This window comes from Pseudonaja textilis, chromosome 2 (genome assembly GCF_049901715.1).
Source record: "Pseudonaja textilis isolate UNSWEBS1 chromosome 2, rPseTex1.2, whole genome shotgun sequence".
Classification (NCBI taxonomy): domain Eukaryota; kingdom Metazoa; phylum Chordata; class Lepidosauria; order Squamata; family Elapidae; genus Pseudonaja; species Pseudonaja textilis.
In genome coordinates this window covers 64144468-64162772 of record NC_141991.1, presented here as the reverse complement: position 1 = coordinate 64162772, position 18305 = coordinate 64144468, and the positions used below count along the sequence as shown (strand labels likewise).

Here is an 18305-nt window from a genome sequence, read left to right as displayed (position 1 = left end):
CCCCTGACTAAATTTTGTCAAGGATAGGCAAAACTATCCAGCATTCCGTTTTTTCATATTGTAAATAGATGTGTCTATTTCAACTTGCAATCAGATGTTAATAGTTAAGTTATTGTATAAACTTGGTTAACAACTATATTAGCACTTGTCTTTATTGTTAAGAATGATGGTGGCATATTGTTGAAATTGATCAATAACTTGGCGTATGCAATATTTAGATGCAGCATGTCTAAAATATGAGAAAACTCATAATAGCTGTGAATCTGCTGACTTTTGGAAAGGATATCCAAGGACCTAAGAAAATAAGTGAAAAGCCTGAAAAGTCTCAGTACACATACAGGATCTCAGAAAATGTATGGTGAAATTGAAGCAACTTACTTTTGGAAAGATGATGAACAAATCTGAGCTGCAGTCACTCACAAGTAAGCAATCTTACTAAGCGTCCAACTATTATGGTAATAGAACTATACACCAAGTATTTCTCCCCAAATGTGGTCTGTGAAAATTTGTCTTCTTAAAATATTTCAACTTTTGTTTATTTATGTAAGCCAACTTTGCACTCCTACTGCTTACAGAATGTCTGCTAAGTATATGAAATCAATGTAAGATCAGATGCCACAACTAGGCTTGTAATCATGATATACTATAAAATGATTCCATTCTGCTGCCAATAGCTTGATCATCTAAGCCAGGGCTGTCAAACTCACAGCCCGTAAGCCGATGCATCACGTGTTGGCCACGCCCAAGCCCAGTTTAGCAAAGGGGTGAGAAATCGTGATGTGTCATGTGATGTCACTGTGATGACGCGAGTTTGACACTCCTGATCTAAGCCTTGCATCTCCGGAAACATTCTTAATTCTATAAAGGTGAAACCAATACATCTTCTTAAATAGATAATTATATTCCAAAATTTGGAATGAAATAGAACCCTGGCATCTTTAACTTCCTGGAGCCTAGTTTACCACAATAAGAATATTTAACCAACATACAGCAAACAGGTTTTTGGCCAAATAATGTGTAATTATTACCTGGTCAGTGTAGGGTAAGTGGAAGAGTATCCATCTTTAGAAGAACGAATCAGTTCTGGAACCCCAATGCTTGAAATGTCTTCTATCTCCTTCAAGATATCATGTGTATATTCCATATAAATACTGCACAGAACAATTTTTCACAAAATTATAGATGTTTCTTTTGAAAGACTGAATTAAACCTTTTTTGGACAGTAGGTTTTATCTGACATATGAAGAAGCAAACTTGTTTTTCATTTCAGCAGCAGGTGTGATTATACATTCTATTAAAATTTTTATTTATTAGAAATCAATCAATTCAACATTTTAAATATGGGAATAATATATAGATAGTCCTTGCTTAACAATGATAATTGGACCATAACTTCTGTTTCTAAGCAACGGAGTTATGAAGTGTGATGTCACATGACTGCATCACTTAGTGATAAACCTGGCATTCCTGACTGCCATCATTAAGCAAGGATCATGAGTGGTTGAGTGAAAATATTCTTGCAATTTCCTGCTAATTTCCAATAACTAAAATCTGTAGGGAAACCAGCAGGAAGTTGCAATTTCCAGGTGGCTCAAAAGCAGCTGGCACATAGGTAAGTAGCACATGATTCAGGCCTAGGGGTGGCTGCTGCTGGGTGGAAGAGAGTGTATTGGTGGGCAGTGAGGCATGGTGAGGACAACTGCCTGGTGGGAGTGTGTGTGCAAGAGCCAACAAGGCATGGCATGAGTGTAGTGGGGTTGGGGGTGGCTGATGCCAGGTAAGAAACTTAGTGGAGTCATTTGTGATCTTCTCTGCTGGCTTCCTCATTGACTTCGTTTGTAGGAAGCCAGCAGGAAAAGTTAAAAATTGTGATCACATGATCTCAGGGTGCTGCAACTGTCATAAGAGCAAACTGGTTGCCAAGCATCCAGATTGTGATCATACAATTACAGGGATGCTCTAAGAGCCAAAACTTCAAGGACCTGTCGTAAGTACCACTTGTTCAGCACCATCAGAACTTTGAACAGTCACTGAATGAATGGTTACTTAGTGAGGATTACCTGTATTAGCAATCTTTCACATTTCTTTTGTTCAATGGTATGTCATGAGAAAAAAATAGCAATGTAGGAAACAGTTCTAATTTTCAGTTTTGGCACCATACTGACATAAGGAATTCAGATTTATTTTGCCTTCCAACCAGAAAATGCAAGGTTTGTTTTTTTTAAACAAATGGAGGCCTAAGAAAGAAAGGCCATTTGGTTCATTTTACGGTGGTTCTTTGCTGAAAAATAGTATTGGGTGATAATAACAAAGTATGACATTATCAAACATTACCAAATTGCCATACTTTTCAGGTGAAAATTTAAAAAAACAGTGCTAGAAAGATCCTGCAGTTTATACTACTAAAGTGTTTATTCTCTGCAATTGGCAATTTTAAACATGTTTAAGGAAACTGCCTATTTGTAGGGTTGCCTTTGAAAAGAAGTGAATCGCAACAGCACCAAAAGAAAAAAAGTCTTACGTCAGCAAAGTATGGAGAGCATCATTAAATTGAGAGCCCTTCTGACGGGTTCCACTGGGTTGCATCCAAGATTGGCAAAGGAAACCTTTTGTGATAGAAGCTGTCAAAGAACAAGAAGGAATGCTAGATAAGGCTGCTCACAAAGATTTGTTCTGAGAGAAATTATATTTGCTCAATTTAATATAATTTTGAGTTAACATCTTGCAATTTACAGCAATGATAAACCCAAAGCATCTCAGGTATTAGAAATTCAGCAACACTTACAGTCCTCTCATCCTTTATTTATTTTTCAATTAGGCCCATTAATTATGAAGGATGGAAACTTTACCTGTTTTCAATTAAATTATTTTATTCATTCATTGAATTTATACTGCATCTCTCTGTTATCAAGAATGATTTTCTGCAGTGTCCATAACACATACATCATGTTTCTTCTGTTGGAATTATAATGCTATAGTTACAAAATTCTCAGGAATACAATAAATCCTTCCAAAATACTGATGTGCAACAAAAATAAAATAGAAATGAAATTCCACATGTTACCTATTTCTTTGCGTTTTGGATTGGCCACAGATTTTTCAGCAATGACAAGCAGAAGCTGGGTAAGACTCAATGCACAGTAAATATTGGGAATGTTGTGCTGGAAGTTCAGTAAATACTGGAAACTCTGACTGCAGGATAAGGGAGAAAAAGGAAATGAAAATATAATTTGCTAGTAGACCTAAACATTACATTGAGTTTTTCTTGTTCATAATTAGTCCCATAATACGTTTCTGATCTTTTTCTTTTAGATTTTTTTTGGAACAGTGCATAAAAAAAGTTTGTGAATTCTAGGTCTCTGATATACAGTATTAATCAATGTTAAGTCCTACCAAGTCCTTTGTATTTTGTACAAAGTTGAATGATTCTTTTCTGGTACCTGAGTAGGTCCTCAAGAGAAAGCTCTCTATCTCCTGGCTTAAGTCTGCATGCAAGGATATGCAGACTTGCTTTTAATAAGCCATGGTTCTCATGCTGAGAAAATCCATTCCTGGGTGAAAAAAAAGAGCATCAATTATTTGTTGCAATAGTTAATACAGCAAGAACAAAGGGCATTTTCATAAACTTGATTTGTCCTTTGTTTGAACACACTTTGAGTGTGATCTCTAGAGAAGAAGCCAACATTAGTCTGGTAGCTCAGTTTGCTCACTGTGTCATAAAAATATTGTAACATTGCTGTATGAAAAAGACCCGTCGTAGTTTATGCTATGGGTGGTCTGCTTCATGACATTCTATAAAGAAAATAAAAGGCCAATAATAAAATATAAATTTATTCTCACGCTTACATTTGTAATTCCACATACTTACCAAGCAAACAGGAGGTGAAAGATTTGCAATAAGCGCTGATAACAGGATGACATTAATTGATATTCCTGAATATTGACACCTGGTCCATCAATCACACCATGGTTCTCTGTAATCAGCGTCTTAAGTAAAGAATATGTTACTGCATAAAAGGCTGTAATCGGTTTACTTATGCCATAATGTAAGGACAATGTATGCTGTTATAGAATAAATAATTTGTGTTCCAACCTGAAAGTGGTTGTGCATATTTTCTATGTGATTGCACAGTGGCTTTAAAAGTTCAGCAGCATATTCAATCACTTCTTGAGATGTACTTTGGCAAAGATGTGAAAATCCAGCATTTTTATTTCCTTTTCCCTGTTAAAAAAATACAGGGTTATTCTTTTGAAATGCCTTTGTTCCTGTAGTAATCATACTTTAACACAGACCATTGGGGACTAAAAACCTGATATCTCTTTTTGTGAAAAAATAAAAAGCACTGGGTGTAACTGGGAAAAAAATAATTCAAAAAATCTAGCACTTGGCATCTATCTGAAAAATCAAGATTTTAACTCTCTAGTTCCAGAATACAGGAAATAAATTAGGACTGAATATTACAAAAAATTCCTAGTGCACTAGTTCAACAGTGGAACAAAACAACCAGTGAAATAATGGGCCCTGTGCTTTGAAAGTGTTCAAGTGAAAGCTAGATGTATGGGAGTGGTTCCATCTGGAAGCCACCATTGATCAGGAAATCGGACTTGGTGGTCTAGATAACTTTTCCCAACCCTATGATTCCAAAGTCTGTCCCAGTGGACATTCAGCAAACATAATGTTGTTTGGAATATGAATCTGATATAGCAAAGAGTTGTTGCAAAGTTGAGCATATCATTGCATACAAAGACAACCAGATCACTGAATCTTGTCGGAAGAGCATCAACTTAGAAAAAATATGGCTTAGAATCAGAACAAGGTATGGTTTAATAAAAACAGTTAATTAAGGAGAAAATTTAAGTGATGAATGTACACTAATGCCTATAATTCATTCATTCATTAGATGAATGTACACTAATGCCTATAATAATTTCAAGCAACAATTACAATGTAAGCAACCAAAATGCATCATATCTTAACTTTAAACTGAAATTCTACAGTACTCTGGGGAAATTATAAGTTTTCGGATCCTAAACCAATACTATTAATCTCAATATTAGAAATTTAAAAATATACTAAATTGTTGCTATACTGTGAAACTACATAGTGGATATTTCATTTATTTTCCTTTTTATTCATTTTAATCAGTATATCTTTGATGTCCCAATTCATCATTGCTTCTGTTTCTGCTTTATAAAAATGTACTTATTAGATTTCTATTTTGCAAATATTATTTTTTATAAGTCAAGGTGACAAACATATATATACAATATTTTTTCCTCCTATTTTCTCCACAACAACAATCCTGTGAGGTGGTTTGGAGAGGGAGAGGGAGGGAGGGAGGGAGAGGGGGGAGAGAAACCACTAAACCAAACTGGCTCTCAGTTTCATTTAAACAAAGTTCTTCTTTAAATGAATTTCTTAAAATTCCATTGCTTAAAGCTACAATGCTTTATTCATAAGACGCATACCTTTAAGAAAGGAGTTCTCCTTGCAGGAGCTGGTATTAACACATGTTCCATTTTCCGGTACAAATCTTCTAAAAGGAACAGGAGTTCAGTTGGTTCTAACTGCACTACTTCACGGATCTAGTATTTTAAAGGAAGAATACAGTATAATTCCAGTGTTCATAGTAAGTCATATGTTTAGTATACTATACATGTAATGTATTTAGATTTTTCAAGTAGCTGAACAAAGTTCTTAAAATGCTAAAGAGAAAAGGGGCAAATGTTTGCAATTCTCTTATGAAAGGCAACAGGACCAATTAATTCTATCAATGACAGGTACACATATTGAACATTGCAGCAAATAGTTTTAATGTATCATTCACTCTTCTTCCTGTGAAGACAGATTGGCTGCTTTGTCAGTGACTTACTTCTAAAAATTCAGACAGAGAGAAATTGCCAGTAAAGCTCAGGAACTGAAAAACTTGTAGATGAGTATCACCATCCAGAATTAGAGCTAAGTTTACAGCACAGAACTTGGTATATAGAAAGAATCTGTAGAAAAACATTCTAACAAGATATGCAAGATATGCCTAATGCTTATTTTGAATAGTGTCTACATACCCTGTGTTATAATCAAGATGACTTTTCTTAATTTACTAGATTATGATTATGTACTCTGATATGCCATAATTATCAATTGGAAGTTCAGGAACCCCACACAAATACTTGCATAGCAGCTGTATAACATTAACTTTAATGTAAAATCCCAGTGGAAAGTAAACTGGATTACAGAATGCCCATATTCCAGAAAAAATATATCTGATCCAACATAAAAATTAGTGGGTTTCGATGCCACCCACCAGTGCTGGAAAACTCTGAATAGGATTCGTACCTTGCAGGGCATCTATCAAGGTTCTCTGTTTAAATGGGACAGACTTTCCTCCCCTGAATGTGACAGTGATGCTCCTTATCAGATACTGGCTGAGAGCTTACACAGGAGGAAAAGCAGTTTTTTGCCAACTAATAAATACTGTGCTTAATTAGATAAATGGTCCAGATGGAAACTTATATGGAAACTTATTCCATTCTAATCAATCAATATATTTTAAAATGTAACCCGTATAATAATAGATAAGATATATATATATGGAACTGAGCGTTTACTGGCTGGATGCCCTTCCTGTCACCAATGTGGAGCTATATTCAGCAGATATATTCTCCTTGTACCCAGAGAGAGAAATATCTGCCTCTACCTAGGATCGAACTCACAGCCTCCTGATTGTGAGGTCAGAACTGTACCTCTAGCCACTGCACCACTCATCCATGTACTCTGTGCTGTGTGCTAAATAAACAAACAAACAAATAAATCCTTGATTATAACTGAAATACTGATTTTAACTCAGAAAACCGTTTTGCCCATGATTCTTCATCCTGAAGTTAAAGATCCACCATCATACTAGCTAATTTACCTTTGTGTGCATCTCTGAGTCCAGAACAGATTTGGTCAACAGTCCACAATGAAGGATGGTGAAAACTTCCAAATCTAATTCACGGAAGTATGCACTGTAATTCTGCAGCTGTATTAAAGGAGTTCCTGGATCTTTTTCTGGAGAGTTCTAAAGAGAAGTATATAAACCCCTTCAAAAGAAGATGATATAAACCGAGAGCTGGCAATCAGCTGCAAAAGTGACACCATATTTTGGATTGATTCTTAATGGCACTTGATACTGTACGCATACAGACTGAGCAAATTCTGCTTTGTTAACTTTGTCGCACTGGTAAAAAGATAAAATTGCACCCTCTGCAGAATCTAATGTTTCTTCAATGATCATTAAAGATGTTCTGATCAAATGAACAATGGAAAAAAAAATCAAAGACTTTGACAGCTGAACTTTTCATCACTGGGATGTGCACATCCAAATAAATAAATAAGATAAAACTATGTGTAATGATTCAGTTTCTAAACTTCAGGCAAATGATCATTATAGTGGTTACCAAGAATCTGCAAGTACTGTATATTATTCCCATTTCTATCTAATCTCACTACCAACTGAAAAGATCCCATTACTCTATTTTGCTTGTTCAACAAAAGTTTCTTGAACAACTTTCTGCAGATCTTCTGGCTTATTATATTTTCATAAAAGATACAAAACAATAATGGATATATTAACCTCAGACTTCTAAAACATCCCAAGTTTATAAACTTAATGTATTTTCAATAGGACACATACAGATTTTTCTTGTTGACTTGTCTCAGCTTCAGCTTGAATTATTTCCAAGTTCTCATCCACTTGTGAACTATCTCCAAAGCTGTTTTTGCTGCCATTTGATTTTAGCCTTTTTTGTCCTAAAAAAAGAAAAAGGTTCTAAAAGCAAAGGAAAGCCAGTTTCACAGCTGTTTAAAATAAATAGAAAACCTCTAAGAGAAAAATATATTATAGTATATTTGAAGTCTAAGCCCTTGCATTAACACACATCACTTTAGGGGATTTCACGTTTCAAATAAAGTCTGCTAAATGTAACTTTTGACTAAACTTAGGCAATGACAGACTTCATTCCAGATAGATAAAATGGACAATGGACAATGTTTATTGTTTCTGCACCCATGTAGGCATGTTCCTTCTCTACATGAATAAACTAGCATTTTATACAATAATCTCATGGGCTAGAAATACCATACTCATTTTTTAGAAACATGTCCATGCTGCTGCTTATTACGGGTATCATGTTGGATTCTAAATCTCTCTGGAAGAAAAAAAAAATTAAAAGACCAGATTGGCCACAAAACTGCTGCCACTGGGAAGATTTTAAAATTGGCTGCTTCACGATTGCCCTAGCTATCCTGACTCATGAATTGCTGACGTGTAAAAAATGATGTTGTTGAGCAGTTCAGTAGTTGTACAAACACAACTTGGGTGGGGGGGGAAATGTATTGAGATTCATGTTATATTTCTGAAGCTACTTTGAGTCATGCAAGTACCAAAGTAAATCAAATTAAATGATCTTTGTGGACCACTTAAAGCAGATGATTTAGTATTGTCACTATTAACAAACAGTAATAATGTATAAGAAACCATCCATTCAAGAAGAATGTAACTATAATTCATACTCAGCCATTAAGTTTTTCTGATTTTTTTACATTTTAACCAAAACAATGAATTACATGTGGTACCTTTGTTCTTTTTTTTAATAACAGAAGTGGTATTGAGGACAGGTGCAGCTTCTAAGGTCTCAGCATCAAAGTTAGCGAGAGGAGGAACATATCCAGGGCTTGCTGAAAAATCAGAGGAAAACAATCCAAGTAACTTAATTAAGTTTCTTATACAGCTAATCTTTGACTTATTACAATTGGGACCAGATTTTCCATTGCTAAACAAGGTGGTTGTTACGTGAATTATGACTTTTTTGCCATGATTAAGTGAATAACTGCATTTGTTAAGTGAATCTGACCTCTCCTATTGACTTCGCTTGTTAGAAATTAGTTGGGAAGATCACAAATGGCAATTATGTGAACCCAGGATGCTGCATCCACTGTAAATATGCCAGTTGCCAAGTGCCTGAATTTTGATCACATTATTGTGGGGACGGTCCAATGATTCTAATTGTGATGACCAGTCCTAAGCCACTTTTTTCAGTGCCCTTCTAACTTCAAAGAGCTGCCAAATAAATGGTTTTAAGTTGAGGAATACTTGCATAGGTAATCCCTGGGCTACAATGGCAATTGGAAAGCAAGGATTATAATACATAGCTCTTATATTGCATTTCTGTAAGGAAATCAGGATATTCTGATTGAAAATATTAATCACTTACACCTTTTCCAGAGAACTACTTGCAATATTCAAAACATATGTCTCTGGATCATCATGTTAACTGTGTGATGTAGACGTATTTAACACATTAATCCCTATGTATTCTTTCTATGTAGGGATTTTACATTCAATCAACTAGCCCTAAGAAAATTAGAATAGTACTCTTTCCCTGCCTTTTTTACATTTATACTTTTGAGTTTAAGTTTTCTATTGTCTTAAAAAAAGCCCACATACATTGGACGTTATTTCTGCCTACCCCCTTCTTACACCTTTATGTCATGTAAGATTACCTGCTAAGCATTTTTCCAGAGTACATTGTAGCTCAGTAATGTTCTGTAACCGAGTCAAAACTTTTCCTTTTATATTAGGGTCTTCTTCTCGGCAGAAAGCATTCACAACCTTGAGGGACAAATTCGTAAGATCAGGTTAGACACTTTTCTTACCGTGTGCTACCAATTTTTTTTTGACAGTTCCCAAACTGTTATGATTTTTCAATATACTGTATAATAAGAAATACTATTCTTTAAACCTTAAATCAGTTCCAAATATTGGTCCCTGGTAAAAATTAATTGATCAAAATCTTTAATACGAAGTAGTGATTTTTACTTCTAGTCTTAGCTATATATGTACAGCTGTGGTTTTTGTATTTTTCTATTGGTACACAATGCCCAGATTAATAAATTTTGCCTTAGGCATTCCTATAAGTCCTTTAACAAATAGAGAAATAAATAAAACATGTCTGTCAATATTTTAAGTAATAAATTATTGATATTCATATGTAAATTCCATCCATCAACAGGGCAATTTCCAGTCTTAAGAATTTCATATTTCCCAACCAACACTTGCCCCCAACTATTACACAACAATAGTGAATTAAACAGTACAGGTAGTCCTCGACTTACAACCATTTGTTTAGTAACTGTTCAAAGTTACAAAAGCATTAAAAAAAAAGAGGGACTTAGGATCATTTTTCACACTTTACAACTATTCCCCATGGTCATGACTTTGAAATTTGTGTACTTGGCAACTGGCATGCATTGATGACAGTTGCGCTGTCCTGGGGTCATGTAATTACCATTTATAATCCTTGGCTTCCAATCAGCAAAATCAAAAAGCCAGATTTGTGGAAAGCCAGATTTGGTTAAGAGCCACGATACACTTTAGAACTGCAGTGATTCGCTTAACAATTGTGGCAAAAGGTTATAAAATATGGGGGGGAGGGACTCAGTTAACAACTGCCTTACTTAACAACAGAAATTTTGGCCTCTATTGTGGTCATAAATGAGAACTACCTGTAATCTGATATTTAAAATGTTTTCCAAAGTAGCGTTAGCCATTAACAGCAAAAACAGGAAAAGGTTTTTCTACTTTTTCTGATACAATGGTGCTTATTTAGAAAGAAGTGTAAGCAAGGATATTAATATTTGTATACGTACAAACCTAAGATTCCAATATTTGTATTCAGGAACATGCAACAACAAAAAATAATTAGGAAAAAAATTATATACTTTGCTATGCTAAGTCTCTCCTTTTGGGAAAAACTCTCAAAGTGAAAGATTCTTATACTTCGGGAAAGATTATGATTATCAAACAGACACCTGTCCTATTAATCAGGAGTGTCAGCACTATGAAAAAATGCACCCTCTGCAGCACTGCTTACCTCACGAAACCAGTTCACCGCATGAAATAAGAGTGAACAAAGGAACTCACGTTCTTCTTTCGACAAGGACTCTATTTTTTCTACCACCTCCAAGCTGGTCAGATATAAAGGACACACTGTAATAGAATACAGTAAAATAAATCCACTCATAATTAAGCTCGTTCACTTAATTGTTGATATATCTTTCTCATACATTTTCCTGGTATGAAGTTTGGTCAATGGTTTCGGTTTTGTTTCTGTTTCCCTTTCTCCCCACTTTCTAATGAGTAAGTTTTGTTTTCTGTTGGCTGTTACAATCCACGTTATAAACTGCTTCAAAATGTGTTTCTAGCAGCATTATAGAAATATATTAAATAAACAAATACACAATGGAGACTTTCAATGTAGCAGATGGTAATGCTTAAACTTGATCCCCAGTTTTATCACTCATTCTTCTGCATCAATATCCCACCTATAATATTCCAAATAGAAGTGGATTAAATTAGACAGAGGTAAGCTGTCGATATGCTATACCTAATAAGGCATCAATGTCCTCCATACTCCCTTTATTCAGTTCTGACATGCAGAGCCTCAGCATTCGGAAGAAGGGTGACAAGCATACTGGAGACACTACCCTGAGAGGTGAAAAGAGAGAAGCCTTGTGAAATGATGGTGGTGCTGAATATTTAAAAAAGCCTTCCTTTGGAACACGTGCAGTTTGGCCTGCAGAAGTCACGGAGCCTGAATCTACTTTGTGATTGGTCTCCAGAGTATTGTGGCTATGTTCCTATGCTCTCAGTCAGCAGTCAAACAATTGATAAAAGAATACTTCTTCCAGAGCTGTGTGGGTCTCACAATCATCAACAGCACATACAACTTTAACTTGTATAGTTTACAAAAAGCGTCAGGAAACTTGGATGGTAAGAGAAAGCCTGGCTGAATGGAGGGACAGAGCATGGGTAGCCAGAAATAGTTATGTTAGGCTTAAAGCAGTAACCAGCCTCAAGTAATGTGAGATCCAGATAGGAAGTCTTCATTACAATTTTATACAGTTTTGAAAATGAGGCTAAAGAGAGACTATAATAATTCACTGATATATACTGAATTACCAAGGGCCAAAGTCCTACAGACCTCTGCAGGTTTTGCATATCAGATAGGTTACCAACAATTTTGGGGAGGGAGAGCTGAAGTGCAAGTTTACAAAAACTGCTTTCATCCAAGGCCCTGGAGATGGCAAAGTGATTTGGATTTCACAAGGGCTATAAATTGGAAGGAGAAACAGGCATAATTGTCAATGTTCCAGTTCAAAAACTGACATCGTATTCTAATTTTGGGGAGATCCTACAAATGGCTCAAGAGATCAACTAGATTGTAGTCTCAGGAGATGAAACGTTTGAGAACTACTTCCTCACATCAGCAAACCTCCATTTTTAAGACATGCATAAAAATGGGAAGTACAAGAACCTGACAAGAGAGAAAAATCTACTCACAAATTACAATATTTCTCAAACGGTAACAATCAAAGTACATTTAACTGAAAAATGCTGTGCTTATGGCAAAGAGGAGAAAAGCACGGGCTTTTTAGGGTAGAATTTCACATGAAAGTCTAGAATGCTGCCACCAAGCAATCTACACAACCAAACCAGAAGGACTAGAACTCGCTTTTGGAAGGAGCACAGGGTGACTACAACCCTCCCCCGCCCCCAAAATTTCCAATTTCCAAGGCATTGAACAAAATGACTATTGAATGACTTCATTCAATAGAATGATCTTCATTCACTTAATATTTGGTAATTTTGGAAAATACAACACTTTTGATTTACATAGGATTTTCCATTAAGACTCTTGCATACCCTAGCATGACCTGCCCAATCTGGTATCCTTCAAATGTGTCAAGACCCACAGTTTCCAAACTATGCTGGATACAAGGATCTAATTTCGATTCAAGCAGCATCTGCCTCAAGAAAACTGGCCTAGTGCTTTCAGCTGAGTAAAAAAAAAAAAGAGACAACTCTAACCTTTTGTCCTTGCTTTCTGCAGCTGTTACATCCAGGTCCATGGAAAAGCTCTGCGACAACAGGGGCAGCAACTTAATAGCAATACCCCCCTCACTTTCACCATCTTCCAAGGCATATAGAGCTTTCACTGGGAATGGGAAAGTACTGGAAAGAAACCAAATGTCAACAGTAAAGCTCAATATAAAAATACCACATTTAATAATTTTTAGGAGAGATTGTAATACTTTTTGGAAATACCTATCCTCTATCTGGAGAAGATCTGTGACAAAATCACTCTCAAAGTCTTGGACCACATAGTCCTTAATCCAGGCCTTAAGGGAAAAAGAAAAACAACAACAATTCCACAGGCAACTTTATTGGAATTGGAGAACAATGGAGAGATTAGTTATTTTCTTCAGATTTACAATATTGAACATGCTTTATTGTGAGTTTATACTATGCCAAATAGGGATGCAAAATACTCTTGCAAAAAATTCCTGTAATAATTTTTCACATGGTAAAAGATGGAAAATATCAAATTATATCTAATCAAAAGTTTTGCATGCTTCAATTACTAGAAAGAAAAAGAAACAAGCTGCTTTAAAAGTTGGCCATGGTTATGCAATATAATAAGGGAAAGGGAATAAGCCCAGATCCTACCAGGATCTGCAAATCCAGGTTTCCTTTCTGAATTAAGTTGGCAAGTTCATCATAGTATAAAGCCAAGGCATGAGGATCCTGCCCGCAACAGGAGAATACAAGCTCCAGCAAAGTTATAATCTGCAGAGGGAGAGAGAGAAAAAAGGGTGCTTGCTTTTAGGCGCCTGAAGGTCAGGCACAAATAACTAGGTATATTCACTGAGTTCAAAGCACAGAAAAGTTTATTATTGCTATCTATACACAAAAATCTAATCAACTAATTGATGTTAGATAAGGACCAACAAAATTCACAGAGAGCTGGATTTGGGCTTCTTAAGGCAAAGCAATGACTCCAAACTGATGATACATTTAACTCCATCTTTCACCTCAGCCTGCTCTTCTCCTACAATGACACAGACCACATACTGTGAACAGCATTCCAGATTACCTAAAACAGCATTAGGCACATGGAAAATACTCTGTATCAGTAAGTCCTTAGGCAGTTGCCTTTCCAAGCAATCATAGTCCATTGGACCCAGAAAAAATAGGATTTATTTTAAATATGACTCTAAGAAGTGTTTTAATTTTAAAAAATAGACTCTTTTTATTATCCCAATCCCTGTTAATTCAACAAGGAGTATTTCAATAGTTAATTTAAAAAAAAAAAACCTCAACTCTAAATAAGTCTATATTTCAAGTTAATAGCACTGTTGGTTTATATAGAAATCTGCCCAGTATTGGGGAGGGGGATATATAAAAGGAATGAGAGGATTTACAAAAGAATAAGGGGGGATGTTTTTCCAATCGTAACCAATCCCCTTACAACTGACCACAAAAGTAGATTTTATGTCAGAGTGACACTAGTTTGCCAACAGATGGTCCCTTGATACTCCCAGCTTGGTGGTTTTCTTGTAGATATTTCAATACCAAACTAAGTAACATCATCAATCCATCCGTTTCTCTATCCTTATCCACAGCATTCTCTGACAGGCAGATTGAAGATTCACTGCAATGAGCCCAGAATTTGACTGATGCCTCATATAATATTATCAAAGGGGAATTGTAGTGCCTGTAAAAATACCTATAAGAGACCTAGTTGGTATATGATTAAGGCACCAGGCTAAAAGCAAACATCCTGTCTTAAGCATGAAGCCAGCTGGGCGACCTGAGCCCTAGGCAAGAAGGCAAGGGTCCGTCTGAAAATCTTGCCAAGAAAACTTCAGGTTCAGGCAGTTTAAGGCACAGCCCCATCCTCATCTCTTTTATTCAATGCACGTTTTCCTTTGAACATTTAAAAAAATACAATCAGCCAGGTGGAGAAACTTAAGAATATTTCTTAAAAGATTTAAGGTCTCGTGTGCTTTCTTCATCTGGGCTTCTTTGAAAACTCCCACTCATCTACACCCAGATTTATACTGATGGCCCTTCCACTGGGCAATAATCCAGTTTCCATGTAACTCTGAATCACGGTTATTACTTGTACAAGCTGTGACAAGTCAAGAAAATTGTTTTGCCCTCAAAATGTCAGCAACGAAGTCTAAAGGAGACGGGGTGGGGGGAGGAGAGCAGAGATATGGAAACATAGGGCTGAATGTGTATGGACATGGCTAATGAATTTCCCATATCTGCAGTACAGAAAAACAGAAGGAAAAAAAGGGGACAAATTATTGCATTAGAGCCTTTTTCTCATTAAAGCTAGGAGAAAAGAATAATTTCATATTTCCCTGGTAGCGCAAGAGATCTGCATAGAGAAACAACCCAACTTGCCTCTCTGTGTTGTTCCTTGGTCAGCTGTTCCCTTTCCAGCAATTTCCCATTTTCTTTGCTCCTGAAATTGGGTATGACATTAATTAAGGATGTCCGATGCAGCCAAACCTCCACATGTAATTTCTTAGTCTGAACCAGAGAATTACTGGAACATTGCTGATTTGCTGAGGAGTTCAAAATGAATCCAAAAGAAAGCCCTTATATTCTTACTTCATTGACTCCCTTTACTTTCATATTTTTTATAATTCTAACTCACTGTTATGTAATGATCTGCAGTTTGTCTATACGGCCCTTTCACGATCATGTGATACTTGCTTGCTCACCTCTTGGCTGCCATACTGCCAACCATGGTAACTGCTCCAATAATCCCAATACGTTTATACTTAGGGATCGTACTTGAGAGCTGCTTTCTAATCACCATGTGCATATCATCCTGTGCAGAAAGGAAACCAAGTATTATAAAAACTGACATCCAGAAGTATGGGAGATAATTCTACTCCTGAATTGTAAGCAATGCCTGAAGAACAGTTAGTAGCACAGAACTATCAAAGCATACAAAAAGAACATAATACTATTCTGTTCTATAAATTGAGAGATATTTTAAAACTACAATTTCCTCCTTGGAATTCATGCAACAGTATACAATGCTTCATTAGTTGGTGATTATTCTTCGAATGTCAAATGCATTTGCAAATGTTAGAACCAAGAATTAAAGCAAGCAAATATATCTGAAAAACAAGGCAATTCATATAGAAATGTATGATGTTCCAAGGATTCTCAAATAATAAACTAAATATCACTTTGGTTATTTAGGCAACAGTATTCAATTTTATATGTTATAATGAATTTGGAAAACATCTAGATTCATACGTGGCTCCAATTTTTTAATGAATTTACCAAAACACCAACATGAGAAAAAAGAAATATTAATCAAAAATTAATAGCAACATTCACCAAATTTTAAGTAACTATTTTGCACACACTATGCATTAAATCTTTCTGATACCAATGGCATCTAGACATTTAAAACCGAATAGAGAACTAGCCCCAAAATCTTCAAATGTAGAGAACATAGCGAATGACCTTGAAGGAAAAGCCACTGCCAATGCAATCTTTATAGACAGCCAGGCTTGAGGCCAGATCAACAAGATAATTTGAGAAAAAATCCCAGCAAGTCCCTTCCTAGTTCACAGGAAGATAAAGTGAGGGAGGGGGAAAGCACGTTCAAACTTGCAAGATTCTATTTCTATAATTTACAATAAAAGTAGTCCTGATCTATATGGCACTGATTTCTTAATCTGGTCTACCTCGTAGGGCTAACATCAGCTATCAATGGTCCACTCACCTGGATGTGGCTGTTTCTATGCCCCTGGATGAATGCCAGCATGCTGAGGATATGAAATAGCTTCCGAATTTGCTGTGGACCGAGATTATCCATGTAGTCCAAGGTGCTCTGAAAGGAAAGTTCATGCTCAACACTATAGAATATCATGAGTACATTAGGCAGGTAAGTAGGAGATAAATTGGAACATTTCTATAAGATTTCTTTGGGTCACAGACAGGTAGAAGATGGACCCATGCCCTTCTTGCCCACAGCCAATTTAGTATCAGCTGGTTGTGAGATTCTGCCAACAATTAAGTGCTGTACCCAAAAAAATCCATCTTAACATTCTTGTGGCAAAAATGCATACTCAGGATTATTTTAGAGACCAAATATGCCTAAATTGATATAAATCTTTACTTTGAAAAATAAGTCAATGGGCCACAAGGATTCTAATAAGAGAAATATAGATTCTCGCTCTCCAAAGAATCTCATATATCTTCCACTATCATATTAATTACTCTATTTTATTTAATCAGTCTCTTTTCTTTCTTTCCTTCAGTGAGAAATATGCAATAATATTAGACAGCCAAAAGGGATTGCATGCTTATTTATTGTGGGCTATCACAAACTAGATGGAGTTAATATTTTGGTATATGAAAGAATAAAAAATGCTATTTTTAAATACTTTATGTTTATTTTGTCTTTCACAAAAATTTCAATTCTGAACACTGCAAAGACATTAGTTAAATATATCTGAATCAAAGGTTCCACTGTTGAGCCATGTTTACCTTCAGAAAGACAACATAAGAAACAACTGATGAGGTATGGGCAGACACAAGATCAGTTAATGTATCCAGAGAAATATCCACTTCAACCTTGTTGCCACCACATATATGAGTAACCAAGGCACCCACAATCTCCTGCACAAAAGCAAAGTAGAAAAGAAAAAAAATTGAAGGATAAATGTTTTGCTGTACTTTTGAACAGAATAGCATTTGCCTGCTAGGTTTGAAACTGGTAAGGAATGGTTGAAAAGTCCTTCTTAAATAGACTTCCACGTTTATGTGGCTCTCCAGCAAATGGAAAACTTATTGCATCTAAACAAGCCAGCTTTTAAAGAACCACACTAAGTACCTCTAATGTTCTCATTGTATTTAAAGAACTTGGATAGTCCTGGAAAAGGGCATTTCAGATTTACATCTATGTTAATCTTTGTTTTAACAGTACTTCTTGTTTCAAAAACTATTTTATTTTTTATTTTATTTGGTGTTATGGTAAGTTTTATATTTTATTTTACTTGCACAAAAGAGCACGAGTCTACTTATAGTAAAACTGGGCTGTGGCTGCTTTTGTTACATACAGAATAAAATGTGCCCGAAGTCATTAACTCAATGCTACATGAAGCAAAAATATAACAAGACTGTTACATAACCTACATCTTCTGTATTTTCCTCAAAAATATTACATGAGAGCTTCAACTGATTTAAGACCTATGGGCAGCAGCGTTACACAGTTATAGGCCCATCTGTGGATGACCATCACATATGAAAGACTATAAATGGGTATGTAACAGGGTAAAAGAGAAAGAAAAAAATTAACAAAAGAAAGAAGTGCAGGTTTAATTATGTATGACAGAGCTAAACTGTTATGTTAGAAAGAAAAAATTGGTATCATCTAGGTTTTTC

General features: G+C 35.7%; 1 protein-coding gene across 2 annotated transcripts in view; it reads right to left on the bottom strand.

Annotated features, from left to right (window-relative positions):
* The window catches only part of FANCD2 (FA complementation group D2), a 49771-nt gene that overhangs the window by 10710 nt on the left and 20756 nt on the right, over positions 1-18305 (bottom strand). For both annotated transcript variants that reach the window (XM_087924114.1, XM_026721493.2), the window contains 20 exons: positions 17409-17540; positions 16642-16749; positions 15620-15729; positions 15297-15357; positions 13551-13670; positions 13149-13222; positions 12912-13055; positions 11428-11528; positions 10915-11030; positions 9545-9653; positions 8618-8719; positions 7677-7792; positions 6915-7061; positions 5470-5586; positions 4094-4222; positions 3869-3987; positions 3441-3551; positions 3065-3192; positions 2522-2621; positions 1029-1151 (listed from right to left, as the gene is read on the bottom strand). In XM_087924114.1, the coding sequence (XP_087780240.1) occupies positions 1029-1151; positions 2522-2621; positions 3065-3192; positions 3441-3551; positions 3869-3987; positions 4094-4222; positions 5470-5586; positions 6915-7061; positions 7677-7792; positions 8618-8719; positions 9545-9653; positions 10915-11030; positions 11428-11528; positions 12912-13055; positions 13149-13222; positions 13551-13670; positions 15297-15357; positions 15620-15729; positions 16642-16749; positions 17409-17540 (2267 nt within the window). The remainder of the gene's footprint in view (positions 1-1028; positions 1152-2521; positions 2622-3064; positions 3193-3440; positions 3552-3868; positions 3988-4093; positions 4223-5469; positions 5587-6914; positions 7062-7676; positions 7793-8617; positions 8720-9544; positions 9654-10914; positions 11031-11427; positions 11529-12911; positions 13056-13148; positions 13223-13550; positions 13671-15296; positions 15358-15619; positions 15730-16641; positions 16750-17408; positions 17541-18305) is intronic.